The sequence below is a fragment of the Cheilinus undulatus genome, linkage group 10, assembly GCF_018320785.1.
Source record: "Cheilinus undulatus linkage group 10, ASM1832078v1, whole genome shotgun sequence".
NCBI classification, from domain to species: Eukaryota; Metazoa; Chordata; class Actinopteri; order Labriformes; family Labridae; genus Cheilinus; species Cheilinus undulatus.
The window spans coordinates 14,171,739-14,187,496 of record NC_054874.1 but is presented as its reverse complement, the minus strand read 5'-3'; the positions used below and the strand labels follow the sequence as shown (position 1 = coordinate 14,187,496).

The 15,758-nt window shown below is 40.7% G+C and overlaps 1 protein-coding gene across 1 annotated transcript; it reads left to right on the top strand.

The window, feature by feature from the left end:
* Window positions 1–1,150: 1,150 nt before the first annotated feature.
* On the top strand, window positions 1,151–15,198 carry nocta (nocturnin a). The gene is made up of 3 exons (XM_041798054.1): window positions 1,151–1,510; window positions 12,127–12,417; window positions 12,609–15,198. The coding sequence occupies exons 1-3, from the start codon at window positions 1,312–1,314 to the stop codon at window positions 13,475–13,477; spliced, it is 1,359 nt and encodes a 452-aa protein (XP_041653988.1). The 5' UTR covers window positions 1,151–1,311; the 3' UTR covers window positions 13,478–15,198.
* Window positions 15,199–15,758: the final 560 nt, after the last annotated feature.

The following is a 15,758-nucleotide window of genomic DNA, read 5'->3' as shown; positions in this document are numbered from 1 at the left end:
TTGTACACCAACAATTTCATTAGTCTTACCTTGAACCACACTCACTATGACAAGTCTAGAGAAACATTTAAACAAGGAATGAAATACCTGAATTGTTTTGATAAAGAACAATTATGCCTGCATGGCAAGAAAATTTTACTTGTTTATCGTATTGAACTTTGATGTGACTTATTAAGAAAATACATCTTATTTTAAGAAACTCAGGAAGCAAAATTTGCTTGCTGTTTTGGCAGATATTTTCTGCTCCTTACAGGCAGTTTGGTACTTTTTTGTGTTTTATATCAGAAATAAAGTTCTCACCTAGAAAATACACAGACTTTTTTTTAGATGGATTTTTTTTTTTTTTTTTTTTGAAGCCTCTGTTTTGTTGCTTGTCTCTAGATACGATTTATTTACTAGTTTGAAGAATAAAGACTCCCAAAAAGAAACTGAATTTAAGCAAACAAAAATACAGTTATGATAAGGCATTAAAGACCACACAACTGATACTTAAAATATATAAAAAAAGAAAATAATGAGGAAATTAAATTTTGACCCTAGACAAATCAATGCAGTGACAGACCCACACACACAAATACGCATGGTTACTAGGGTGAAATCATAGTTTTAAAAACTAAACAAAATCTAAATAAAAATTAGATGAAAAGCTGAGTTCAAAACGTCTTTGTTTTGTCATGTGAATCTTACTTAAAACCTTAAATGAAAACTGCGACAAACATTTGCGTGGACAAAACGCAGAAGGTATATAACTTCAGAACAGTGCGCATACAGCACGTGTTTTTCGTGGTATTGACGCCACATTCGTCATTGATGTCGAAAAAGCGCACTGAACGCTGATTGGCTTGTTTGTGGAAAAGAGTCCCCTGCCCTTCCGTGCAAGCGTCTGTGCGGGATGAACCATTATTGACAAGGGGGGGGGGGTCGAATTGTAAGTATTTAATGAGTACATTCGTGCCAGTTTGTTCGACGAATAAAACTGATGCAACCTAAACCAAGTGCATTTCACTCGATTATTGTGTATTATTCTTGATTTTGAACTAGTTTTATGAGGTTCAAAAAAACATTATGGACAAGTCCACTGTCGGTCCGCCCGCCAGTAACCGGCGTTCGGTGACACACTAGAAAAATGATGTAACTTTTACCGGCTTTCAGTTGCCTTCAGAACTACAAAGAGACGCGAAGGCCTGACCACGTTTAAGAACATTCTCAACTCTTTTGTCCGATAAGTGTCTCGGTGTTGGTGTCGGTGAAGGGTCAGCGGTAGTAACTTACAGCCGTTTCTCCCTTTGACAAGGCTCTGAAGCGTGAATCATGAACCCGGCACGGCGCTGCTCGGCGCTTTTCGGCCAGCTGTGTGTGTCCTCGCGGGGGGGACCAGTAGCTAGGAGACCGTTTTCACCGGGAGCGGTGGTTGCCCCGGCGGGGGCACGGTGCTGTCACCCAGGAGGAGGGGGCGTCAATGGGACCAGTCCACAGATGAAACCTAGTGGGGTATCCAACACAGCACCAGGTAGGCCTGTGGCACACCTCAACTTTACGTACTGTTCTCTGGGATAAGTTTGATTTCACTTTTCAACCAACTACGGTCTAATATTCGACCGTTTAAAGCTGTAGGCTACTGTCTTCTTCACCTGTACCTTACGTGTCATCTAGGGCTGGGCAATATGGACCAAAATTGTATGTAGAAACTTTTTTGGTGTGAAGAAACTACAAAGGGTTGTCACAAGGGCGTTTTTAGTCATTCGTCACCCACAGGCGAAAATAATAAGAGACCCTTCTTACTTATCTAAGGACGTCAAAACAAACCCATTACAGGACTACCTAAATGTGAAAGCTCCATACCGGAAGTACTTGCTCACGAGCTCCTAGAAGAGGTCAAAACTTCTTCTTCTTCTTCTTCTTCTTCTTTTGTTTAATGGCGAGGTCAAAACTTAAACTGACCATATCATAATATATGACATGTCTCTAGGCCAGGTGGAACTTCAGAAATCGCACTATTATTCTTTTCTATAAATACATACTGTTGCTCTGTCACATAATATCTTATATTTATTGTGTTCCATTTTACCACCCAGTTATGCACCAGTGCATTGTTAGCATACCAGTATGTCTATAGAGGTCTACTTTATGATAATTTACTTGATATGAAGACAGTTTGAGGGGCTTGGACCTTCCTGTTGTGTAATGACAATATCTTGAGGCTTGGAGCATGGGGTTCCAGGCAGTTTTCTACCTTTGCCTGATGGTTAAACTGCCAATGGTAGTCCCCACTCAAATCCTGCAATGATATTTCAGAAATGTTTGTCAACTACCTTTTTTTCAAGAGTAAGACTGAAATGTATGGACCTTTAATTGACTGAAGCTGGACCAAGGCCTTTTTGGAGTTTTTTTCATCCACTAAAACTAAACTAAATATATAAAGGACAGAAATTACTAAAATGTGACAAAAAACTAAAAGGAATTTAATCTTAAGCCAAATTCTAAGATTATAAATTAAAAGCAGCTGTCAGAATACTGAGGCAAAGTTAATCAAATATCTAACTCTGTTAACTGTTAATCTGTCAACAGTGGTGTTATTGTAGATAACACTTAAAGCTGTTAATTCTGTTCAAAGTGAGCACAAGTTAATGTTCATGTTCAAACTAAGACTGTCAGAAAATTAAAATGTTAAATCCCAATTAATCTTTAAATTTTGTAGTTAATCATGATCAATCATATCCTTTTTATCCCGTTTTAATATTCCACTATTTTTGCATTCAAAACTATTTTGAGTCATTATGTTTGTACAGGCTTGCTCTTGTAGGTAGATAGAAGATTTTAACTTGAACTTAACCATAGAAAAAGGAACTAATGGATCAAAAATAGTGCTGAATGATTTGGGAGAATAATCAAATTGCAGTATTTTTTCTGTGTTTGATACAGTCTTTAAGTTTTTATCTTTATAGTCCCATAACTTTTTAAAAAATGAAAGTGACCTTGCTGTAAACCACATATTCCTGAAGCCCAGGTTGTCCTGGAAAAAAAAAAAGATGTTTAGAGCTTATCTGTGCACCACAGGGTTGATGTTTGACAAGATTTTTTAGACAAAAAGTCCAGACAAAACAATGGCTAACAAATAGCTGAGACCTCTAAGGGTTAAAAGTGAAATGAGACAATAAAGTGCAGTTGTGGACTTACTTTACATGACTGTAACTGCAGGGAAATGCTGCACTGACTTAACCAAAGTATGTGGAAAGGGGCAAGAACTAATGCAATTAATCATGACTTTAAAATATTAGTGCATTAATTGTGGACCTTTACTAATGACGATTAATGTTATGAATCTTGACAGCCCTAGTTAAAACTTTTTAAAGTCTTGCGGTCTGCCTGAGGGCCGTTAGTGTGCCTTGTCCTTGTATCCCGAGAGGAGCCACTGGCCAGATTTGAACCTCTGTCATGCATGGATGATGATTATGTATGAATTTTAAGAAATTATGAAGGAAGAATAGTCAGTAAATATAATTGGGTGTCTCTAAATATTATTGGGTGGCCCACCTGAGTATGGTCAATGTGTGGAAACACTGGTATTGGTACTGATATGGTCTCAGATGAGTTTAGACATGTTTGCACATTGGATATTGGCTAAAATAGTGCGTGCATACCTACTATTTTTCACTGAATCCATATTTTATAGAGAAGAGTGTGTATGTGGCTAGATTGCTTGGTATCAGAATTAGAAACATTTCTGAAGTATTTTGTGATTATGTCATTGAATTCAGGATTTAATGGGCTATAAGCCGCCAAAAAAGTGTGCAGTCACCATTATTGGTCTTCATAGACACAGTAACACTGCTTCAGTGCTATTTATCGTCTCTAAAGCTGTAATACAGGATGTTCTCCATGTTCTCACCTCTGTTTAGTAATCTGTTAGAGCACTTTCTTGTCCCTGCAAACCATGACACAGCACTCCTTATATCTGCACCTAGTGCTCTAATTAGCCCGTAGACAAATAGGCCGATCAGACTGAGGGGTGAGGAAGAGCTCAGCTGCTGTGATGTTAATAGGCCAGATTTACCTGCTTACTTAAGAGAGAAAGTCGACAGCAGATCAGTGCAGCTTTATGTAAAAATCAGCTTGCATTACAAAGGAATTACTTGGATCAGGGAATCAAATCAGTGCACCTAACACAAATCCTTTCAGTCTTATGCCTATTTATTCTTTGGAAATCAGTAACCTTTCTTATGTAAGAACTTATAAAGTTATTTTTTCACTTTTGCATGCAAGGTTAAATCTGTGTCACACTTTAAAACACTTTAGGCTTTAACTTGAAAATTACCAGTGACGTTTTTTTTCTTTTTTCTTGAAGTCTGATTGTAAGTAAGCAGGGATGGTCTGTCACTAGGAAATGGGTCCTGTTTTCAAGTCCATTGTCAGGTCAGGCCTGCACTAACATGCACACATTATGACACAAACATATACTTTCCCACAGGCGTGTGCCAATAGCAGAGTGGTGACTTAACTTGGCTGCTTTGTGTTTGAGGGTTCAAGAGGCTAAAACAGTTAATCTGACTCCACACAGATCTCTACTGGCCTCCATCTGTAATGGGCTTATTTTGGCCGTTACATAACCTTCCAGTACCAAAGGGACAAATAAAGATGTAGACTTACAGCCAGGCCTACTCTAGCCTCTCTTTAATCATTTAACACATTATCAGGGATCCCAGCTTATTTGATTTAAAGGATTCACATGTCTAGATAAGTTTAAGTCAATAAACTCTCATATAAATGCATTTCATGGTGTTTTGAGCAATCAGCCAGTGCAGACAAAATGTTAACCACTTCTTGAGAGAGTGTAAGCCAGAGGGAACATTGTGTGGTCCCAAACAAGGTAAGGGGAATGAAAACTCCTCAATATCTGCAGGACAAAAGCCCTCATCAGTGCACGTAGCTGACATGCACCTCCTAAAATGTAAATATACATCAAAATAACTCTGACCAAAGCCCTGTGTTATCTTCCAATCTTTGTGTAACATCTACAGGCAAACTGTGTGAACGCTACAGTGAGATAAATGGCTGCCGACAAAAAACACTTCATCAAATCTACTGGACAAGCATGGAAGACTCCCCCATCGTCTGATGAAGTGGCCCTATTCCCAAATCCCTTTTCTGTCATAGCAAACTCACAGCTTAAACAACTACTGTTCAATATCAACGCCAGTATAATTCACTCAGTTAGAGTCAGTGGTTTCCTGTATGGAAAACAGCAAAAGTTTGGCGGGGTACTGCAGAACCGGGCAGACTTGACTCTGCATTATATTGCTCACAACAGCTTAGGCCAAGTATGGAATAGATTCAACACTGAAGTATAAACCAGGCTTTGTTCATATACGTTTTATTTTATAGCTTATCTCTTGGACTGTAGTTTAAACCTGAGATGTACTGATCCGGTGACCGGAGCTGGCTGGTTTGAGCCTCGCTGTAATGACACACTGACTGTGCTAGTTGCTCAGATCAAATTCCAGGTCACTACATGCCAACTGACTGAATTACCACAGTGATTAGATTAGGTAATCCAGGGTGAAAAATGAATAAGGAATTGTCTTGTACATCCGTGATTATTAGCAGACACTGAGCTGTGTGTGGAGCTGGGGAATTCCTCACAGACTCACAATTCCACTTCTACTCTGACAGTCATACTGTAGATTATTGAATATTTCTGATAATCACTACTGAAATCTTCATCTCTATTCACAAATTCAATATAAATGTGGAATTTTTAAAAGCCATTTTTTTCTGAGTACAGACCCCAAAAAACTTGACTTTTTAATTTTCACAAATCTACATCATCATGATACTTAAGACTGGAGCTTATCATCATGCTGCCACTTCTGTGTTTTATGATTTGAACCAAAGTTTTCTAGTTTTTGTGATTAATTGACAGTTAAAGTCTCTCTGATATCACTATTAGTCAGAGAACTGAGCACTATGCATGCAGAGCCTGTGTCCCTGCATGCAAAATGTCCAACTACAGGCAGATCGGAAGGTTGGGGGTTCGATCCCCAGCTCCTGCAGTCACATGTTGATGTGTCATTGGGCAAGACACTTAACTTTGCCTTCACTGCTGCGTCAGTGGCGTGTGTAAATGGGTATGGGAGCGTACGAATGGGATTAGCTAATGGCCATTTCTCCATAGCAACCTCTGCCATCAGTGAATGAATGTGTGAGTGAATGAGTATGAAAGGGTAGGTGTGACCTGCGGTGTAAAAGTGGTGTAAGTAGTCAGATGACTAGAAAAGCGCTATACAAGCTCAAGTCCATTTAGCATACACTCTTGAGCTTCTGGTACCCCAGGTGCTGACAATTAGGTGAGTTCTGTTGAGCACTGAGTGTGGCGCTGCATCTCCCTCACCAGAAAAATGAGGCTTGTCTTCATTGGAGGAAATCTCAATGCAGAGGGATATTGAGATGAGATTCTGCAACCAGTGGAAGTCCCTTATTTCCACAGTTTGGGACCAAGCTCTTTCCTTCAAGAGGACAATGCTTGTCCCCACAGAGCGGGGTTTATCAGAGACTACCTCCAGAATTTGGGAGTGGAGAGGATGGAATGGCCTGCCAGCAGTCCTGACCTCGACCCCATGGGATCAACTCAAGCCTGCTGTTTATGCCAAAATGACCAGGCTGGTGACCAGCATGAGGAGGAAGTGCCAGGCTGTGGTGGCTGTTTATGGTTCTTTCGCACGCTACTGAGGCTCATATTTGTTAAACGAATAAATAGTGAAATTTCCAGTATGTCTTGTTTCTTCAGACTTCAATCATCCAATCAACCAAACAAAAGTCAGCAGTAAAATATGCTGTTTGGAATTGGCAGAGAAGATTTGGCAAATGTTTCATGGGTGTAACTCATACTCAGCTCTGCTGCTCATCCCACAAATGCATGTTCCTTACAGATGTGGCACCATTTAAAAGGGAAATAACAGGCTTTACAACAGTTTAGGATTTGTTGACAAGAAGTATTGTTACAACATAGAAATAACCTACCAAACACAAATGTCCTTACTTTTTGTGCTACCTTTATATCCCAGACAAGGAGAAATTGGTAGTGTCACCTTTTTTCCATTGTTGTTAAGCCCTGGATCTGTTTCTTTTTTCAGGCACACAATTCAAAGATAATGGTATGTTTCTATAAATGTTCTCTTGTTGAGGCTGTTTATGGAGATTCAGTTTAGAGGCGCATTTGTTTAAAACTGAAGGCATAATTTGATAGACATGTCATTCTAAAGAGACTGAGACCATTTAGGGAGCACGTGCATGCAACAGTATACAATCTGAGGCTTTGTCCCTACGAGGGACCGTTTTCCAAGCTGGTTAAAAAGAAGAAAATTCAGACTAACCTACTAGTCTAAGGGTAAGACAGTCAAATTTGAGCACAGTTTATTTTAATTGTCAGCAGGTAAATGTGATTTTGTTGGCTGAATGTGGCTAATGTCAGCAGTGCTAGCACCATTTTATTAATTAATTTAAGGAACTTGTAATTCTAGTGGCATGATAAAACTATTTAAGTCAACTGACTGTTCTCATCCCTAGTGCAGATAGGCGTTTTATATGTCAGACTTAACTCATACAGAAAGAGGAGCACAAGTGGAGCCAATAGAGTTAAAACATTCTCATGAAGACGTCTGGGCACGTTGTTCCAATGAACCAGCATTTCTCAAAACCCTCTAATTTCTGCTGCAGTACTTCTGAGTTGCCCTGGGCCTATTTGTGTTACACATTATTTCCACCAGTCTGCAGAGGTGACTAAGTGCTTGTTAAGAGCAAACAGGGACACACCTGCTCAACCAGGGTGACGTCATCCGGAGGCCACACCAGGAGATGGCTAACATCCAAATACTGTCTTCTTCTTGGCTATTATATCCAAAGAAGAATCCAAAATGATGGGTTACATAACATTTAATGAAAAGAATGACAGTTAAACGGGAGGTAAAGGTGGATTATATAAAGGAGACAAAACTAGACTTACTCAACTTTTATGTTGATGCACAAAAAGTAAGAAAATTTGTGTTTGGTAGGTTATTTCTTAGTTGTTAATACTTCTTGGCAATCAATGCGCTGGAAAGTGGTGTCTTTGAAGTGGTTTAGTTTTAAAAAGAAAAGTTGGAACTGTGTGCATATAAAATGCATCGTCCACCACGTTGTGAATGAAGAATGAACACCGGGTTCATTGTTGATGCTCATTCCAGTTTCCTCTCTGGATTGCCTACGATTGCAAACCTCTCCTTCTTGTGTGCGTGTTGGGACAGCATTCTTGAATGGGTCAGTCAGTAGTGAAGAGTCTCCTCCTTCATGTCGCTGCAGACTCTGACGCTCTCATGTGAGGGACCGTGTCCTCGTCCAGCAGACTGCATGCTCCTTGAGCCCAGCTCTGCTGAGACCGACTATTGCAAGGACACGGGTTACTGAGTGGACGACAGGAGGGGCATTAAGCGGACAAACTGTAAAAGTTTGCGTGTGTTTTCCTCGTCCCTTTTGGTCCATGTAAGTATCTGCTGCAGCTTTCTGTTTTTTTAGCACCAATTAGGCCCCATGTATGAATGATGAAGGTAGAGGCTGAGCTTGTTGACAGAGTCTGTAGGTTTGTTGGTTTAAAGTTCTCAGCAATATTAGAAACTGGTCTTTAAACACACTACATACTGTATGTTGTGAAAAAGTAGCTTTAGATATGTAAAAAGACTGAGTCTTGTGCTTGAGTCTTGAGTCTTGTGTTACTAATTAATGGATTTAGAAATCTGTTTAAAAGGTTGTCAGCAGTTTGATGCGAGGGGGTTTTCTGCCATATTTTAGGTTTTTTTGATATTCATAATTTAAGACTGGACAGTCCCCAAAGGCCTACCTGCAATAGCCAATGACAGCGTGTGGACTGGGTACCATCACCAACTGGAAGCTGCATACTTTTACTTCTACAATTAACTGTACCTTCTTTTAGAGAGCTAGCTGGCTGCAGAGCGCTATGGCGACCTGGACCGTGGGGCGGAAAGGGGCATACTAACCCTTGTTGGATTTTTCCGTAGTTTGTGGTGTGTTAAATGTAAATGTATCCCCCTCCCACTTACCCCAACCCTAACCATTATGGTTCAAGTGCTAACCCTAACCCTCTTTGGGTTTTCCTTGACTTATGGTGTGTTAAATTTAAATCTATCCCTCTCAATAAATTTTGATTTCTATTTATAAAATCCTGCTGTTGCAAAAAATAGACACCATGACCTCTGACAGTGAGTGGAAAATATGTTATTCAGCTTCCAGCCTGGGTAATGCAGGTCACTTCCCGCCCCATGGTCCAGGGTGCCCCATTGTAGAAGTCTGTAACAGATGAGCCCAAAATGCCCCACCATAGAGGTCTGCAATCAGACCCTCTTGTTCTTTTCAACTAGGATTTCACTGCGAAACACACAGGACAGCCAGATTTGAACATGGATCATCCTCCATGTTTGTTTTTCTTCTGAAGTCAGGTTTAATCCCACAGTCTTCAGTGAGATCTCATGCCTGTGGAGTCACCTCTGTTGAACTGTTACAGCTGGTCTCAAAATAGTCAACAAGTCTAAAGTCAAGAAATATCCAGAAACAGTTAAAATTTCTATTTAAAACAGGATCACATTAGTAGTAGATAACAGATGTGAAGTTGGTTTACAGAATGTGGCTAAAGTTAGCTGTGCTAGCACTGCTAGCCTTTGAGCCTCTTTGCAGGCGAACATCCACATTCCTAAATTTCGCGCTAACATTGTGATTTCAAGGGGTAAAATGTTTGGTCACTTCTTGACTTTTTAGAAGTCATCAGTAAAAATATCAGTTTATCAATATTTGTTGATTGATTGAATTCAGTGACGGATGTTGATCATTTCTAACAAAAGGAAGTTATGGAGCCGTCCCTCTTCACAAAGACAATGTTGCTAATGCTTTCCACTGCCAGTGTTTTCACTGGGTCAGCTAGTTTGTCTCAAAGGGTATACTCATGATTAGTTGGCTATTTTAGTTTTCAACAGATGACATTTTGTAACTGGGTTTTTCCCTTTTAACCCAAAAGCAGAAGAGTAGTGGGAAATGGTGCATAGTTGGCCTAAATTAGATTAATGTTAATGAGCAGCTGACAAAGACTCGCTCTGTCTCTTTCTCTGTGTGTAGATGTGTAGTGTCTGTGTAAGTGAATCCACACCAAATAGCCCTGCCATCCCCACCTGTTGGACAATATGCACATTCTTTTCAAAACCTCCCACCCTCTTACTTATTTAATTAGGCAACATCCGCATTCACATTTGTGACATCAGCCGTCCCTCCTTTCCAGCGTGATAATGACGATTGCTCATTGGTGTTCATTGCTCTCTCTCATCATCATGTATGACACAGGCTTACACAACTCCTGTCTCTTTTGAGGTCAATCTGTCACCCAGCAAGGAGGGAAAAATTAACAGGGAAGGGTGGGTGAGAACTTATGATTAACCCCCTGAGATGCAAGCTTTTGTTTGGAATGCTTTTTACTTTGTCCTACTTATTTGGGGTAAGTTAGACCTCGGACATTTAAAAGCTCAGCCATGTCTCTGATCAGGAATTAATTTTGACCTAAAATGTGGTCAAAAATCAACACAGATTCCCTTAAATTTCAAAGAAACTACCTTGAAATTTGGTGAAAACACTTCAACAGATTTTTAAAGATTCCCATAAAGAGTACCCCAAAAATTCCAGAGGATTTCATAGCAAATTCCCCTAAAAACTCAAAGCAAATTCCCTAAACAAAGATATTCCCTAAGACCCTATGAAAATGACAAAACTCCCAAAATCAACAAATGTATATCCCCAAATTTACACTAAAATGCCTAAAAAATTCCATATTCCCTCCAAAAAAAAAAAAAAAAAAAAATACTTTAAAAATCCCAAGATACATTCCCAAAAAAAACCAATGAAAATTAAAGAAAATTTCCTTGCAAATTTTCCAAGCATTTCAAGTAAATTACCTAATCTTCAATGGACATTCCAGACAATTATCCAAAAAAAAAAACTAATAGCAGAAATTATTAGTACGTTGTAGCAAAGCCAGAATGTAATTTCTTCATGTGTACATACAGGGACTTGGGAGGTTAAGAGAGGCATATGGAGAAAAACATACTGGAAGATGAGATGGATAAAATAATAAATCACGGCATAGACAGGAAGACTTCATGTGAATGAAGGGCAGTAGATGGAGAGGTGGATATTTCTGCTAAAAAGAAGACAGGACTCAGCAGAAATTAAGACTGTGGGTAAGCCATGTAACACTAAAGTTGCAATGAGCAACAGAACAGAGAGGCAGTGGACATGTTAATGGTATGTCTTACAGTCCATGATGGAGCTGCTTTGTAAAGTCAGAAAAAGCAAAACAAAGCAACTTTTTACATGATCGCGAATTCTAAAGTGCTGACTCTGTACTGTACAGCCAGTCTGCTCCTATGAGTGATCCTCTCTTAGATAGACGGAGAGCATTCTGTACTTAAAAACGCAGAGGTCAAACCAGAGTTGATCTAAGGGAAAATATGACTTATTTTTAAGACAAACCTTTGCACATATTGTCCTTGTGGGCTGTTTGTTTTCTTGTGATCAAAATTCCAGTGGGCAGTTTCAACAAATATTTAGTCAGAAATGCACTGAGATCAAAATAGAAACCTAACCTTTGTCTAGTCAGCATTGACTGTCTGCATGTCTCTGTTTATGTTGGCAGTGAACATGAACAGCCTCTAAGTTCAATGGTTCTCATGCTCCTAACCTTTATGTCTGCAGGACTCAGTGGTATAGCGGTATTTAATGTCCAAAATAAAAATTAGTTGAACCTCTCTCTCTTCATTCATTGCTTCACTAGGTTAGCATTGTTATACGTTTTAGAATGTGCCAATTTCAGTGGAGGTGAGTTCTACTTGCAGTGTTGTTCCCAGACTCCACCCCCTGCTGACTATCTGAAATAGTGCAGTATAAAATCCTTTGCATTGTTTTCCTCTCTGACCATGAGTCAGTGAGTCCAAACCTGAATGCAGACTCTGGTCTGGCTGCACTTGTTTCATGACTCATGGCAGAACGCAGAACACCTTCAATGATCACTCACATCCTCCCTTGTTTCCTCTCCACCAGTTTGTCCAATGGGCGGCAGCAGCAGCAGGTTGTTTGGCACGTTGGCCCAGTCACTAAACAGCGCCCCCTTGGCCCAACCAGACGTGTACCCAGAGGAGAACCCAGACCAGGAATTGGACCAGGACCTGGCTGAGATTGACCCAGATCACCTGCTCAGAGAGTGCGAGGAGGCCCTACAGAGTCGTCCGGCCCGCCCACACAGAGACCTGGTTTTCACCGGTGGCTTGATGCCTTCCCGACAAAAGCATAACCCCCCCATACGGGTCATGCAGTGGAATATACTTGCACAAGGTAGAGAGACCTGTAATAAATCCAGCATTTTTCACTGATTTGTAGGACAAGTGGTATTATAAATGTAAAATTTTTGACACGTGGTTTATTCAAGTTATTAAGAAGGATTGCTCTGGATGTATTCTCCTGTCTTTTTATTAAAAACAACTCTTTAATGTCTTTCTCGTCTCCTGTATTTCTCTTGTTTTCAGCTCTTGGCGAGGGGAAGGATGGGTTTATCCGCTGTCCACTCGATGCTCTTAACTGGCAGGAGCGGAAGTACCTGATCCTGGAGGAAATCCTCACCTACCGCCCAGATGTCCTGTGTTTACAGGAAGTGGACCACTACTACGACACATTCCAACCAATCCTGGCCAGCCTGGGTTACCATGGCACCTTCCTGCCCAAGCCTTGGTCTCCCTGTCTGGACGTAGAGCAGAATAACGGTCCAGACGGCTGCGCTCTGTTTTACCGCCGCTCACGTTTCTCCTTACAGGCCACCTCTCACCTGCGGCTGTCAGCCATGATGCTACCCACCAACCAAGTAGCTATCGTTCAGACGCTGAGCTGCCGTGCAACAGGCCACCGTCTGTGTGTGGCCGTCACACACCTGAAAGCTCGTAGTGGCTGGGAGAGGCTACGGAGCGCGCAGGGTGCTGACCTCCTGCAGAGTTTACGCAGCATCACGTCCCGATACAACAGCTGCAGTGATGGCGAGACAGCGGCAGGCCCCGTCCCTCTTGTCGTGTGCGGGGACTTTAACGCAGAGCCCACAGAGGATGTTTACAGGCGCTTCAGCTCCTCCCCCCTTGGTCTGGACTCTGCTTACAAGCTGCTGAGCTCTGACGGACAGTCAGAGCCTGCCTACACCACATGGAAAATACGCCCTTCAGGAGAGAGCTGCAGCACTCTGGACTACATCTGGTACTCCCATGATGCTTTGAATGTAGAGTGTCTGTTGGACATTCCCTCAGAGGAGCAGATCGGTCCTGACCGCCTCCCTTCCTACCACTACCCCTCTGACCATCTATCACTGCTGTGTGATATCACATTCAGGGAGGAGCCTCATAGGTTGATGTAGGTTGCCAATCCCAGCGAGCCTGGACCAAAATGATTGAGAGTAACTGGACCTTTTCTGTTATTCAAAGGGGCAACCTATATGTGACATTGTTTCTGGGTTTGAGTCACAAAGGAGTGAGGAAACCTAATTGGACATTTGATTATTGGCTATCACAAGACTGATATGAACCCTCAGGCTGTGTTCAGAAAGCGAAATAATGCACAAAGTCAACACAAATACAGTAAAATCCAGAATATGTCACACCTGTTTATAACAGTGAGTTTTTAGGGGATCTTTCAGCACGGAAAAAGGTTACAACTCTCGATCACGTTCTGTAATATTCAGCTTCTGTGCCGCTGTGGAGCTATTTTGATTTTTTACCACCATGAGGAGCCAGCCAAAAGTACTCAAGCTAAACTCTCAGCCCACAGTAACATTGATGGTTGTGAAGTTCAGACACACAGCCCAAGAGGCACCCTGCCTAACTCCTCTGGTCATTGGAGAATCTTTTCAATCAAACCAGCACTCCAGAAGTTTTATTTACAGTAAAACCTGGTGTAAAAGAGGCACTACTAATACCTGTTTTTAAAATCTATCAATGTTTCCATGTCCTATATACTGATGCAACCAATGTACCAGTATAAAATGCTGAGATGCGTGCCATCATTACTGGAAAAAGTAACGACACAGTCTAAACAACCGTGGTGTGGCAGCATTTTTGACAGCTTTTCTCCTTTGTTGGGGAACAACCCTGCATTAAAGAGAAATTGTGGTATATTGTTGAGTTAATAAACCTTGTGGAGTGCTGGTTTGACTAAAAACTGGCAATGAGTGTCTCACAAGCGGCACAGCTGCACAGAAACTGCATTTCTCTTAAAAACGGTCAGTTTCTCAACATTTTTTGCAGCAAACACCATCTTGTACTCCTGCACTTTAGGATGATTGCAATACGCTACCTCATCAATAATAAGCCTTCATAATCCTAGCTTACCCGCTATAATTACACATTATTGAGTGAAACTTTCAATTAGCAAGTCATACTTTTTGGTTGTCTTTGTACTAACAGCCAACATCATCAAAGGTCATCAAACTGGGACTGGAAGCAGCTGGAACCAGATGTACTTCATGGAAGAGGAAGGGAAATGAGCTGAACTGTGAGAGTCCAGGTTGATGATACAAGCTTAGCGAAGAGGAAATGTGCTTTTGAGACTTACCTGGAGTGGGGCATTGTGTTTTACTAACATAAATATACTCAAATTATCTGACAGTCTAACAAAGCGAATTCTGGTCTGATCAAAACTTGTCATGTCACACTCTGCTGTTTTTTTTTTTTTATAATCGAGAAGGGGAACCTTAGAAGTAATGAGACATTATGAAATCACTTCTGCTGCTTGAGCTAGCATCATGTTGGTGTTTCAAATGCCAATGTGTGTAGAAGTTTTGATCTCCTTTGTGTTTCTGTACTGGACTTAACCTGAGAAGGCAGCTAAATGGTTAATCTGGAAATCAGCTGCAGTTATTTATTGTGTCTAAACTGGACATTAGACTTTGTTACTTAATTTTATTAAATTATTATTTTAAACATTCTATCAGTTTAGTTATTTTAAACTAATTTTCAAATCTATTTTCTTTTACTGGTGGGTCTTTAAGTTCACATTGATGATCATGATAATATTGCTGCTGTGACATCACTGAACTTAAGGGGAGATGTTATTACATGGAATAAAGTTGTTGTACTCTTATTGGTGTCTTCTTTGAATTGCTTGGTTGGTTAGTCACTGAGCTAGAAGTTGCTGCAAGAACATTTGGGCTTGTGTTGACTTTGGCGCCCCCTGTGGACAAAACCATATGCCTTCTCTTCACTCATCTTATCCCTAATAAGCATAAGAAAAAGTTTCTTACAGAGGCTAAGCCCAGTCATTGAATAAGCTGAGACCAGCTACAACCAAGACTATTTTAGGCCTGATAGGGCAAAGGTAGGCAACTTCCAGAGGCTTCATGCTTCAAGGATAACGGGATTGGATCAAATATGATGTCGATGTCTAAGATAGTAACCTTTTTTCACTTACACCCTTAAATTGTCAGACTTCAGAGGGATGCAGAAGGGGAAAATGCAAGGGGGTAAACTGGGAAATTTAATGTTCAAGTCAGGGTTAGAGTTCAAAAAGGTTGGTACGGTACATTCAAAATAGGTTTGTAAAAGTTTAAATGGACCTAATAATTATGGTGTCTTTAATGTAGACACAGCCTATCACCACAAACACATCATCCCCTCTGTGAAGCACAATGGTGGCAGCATCAT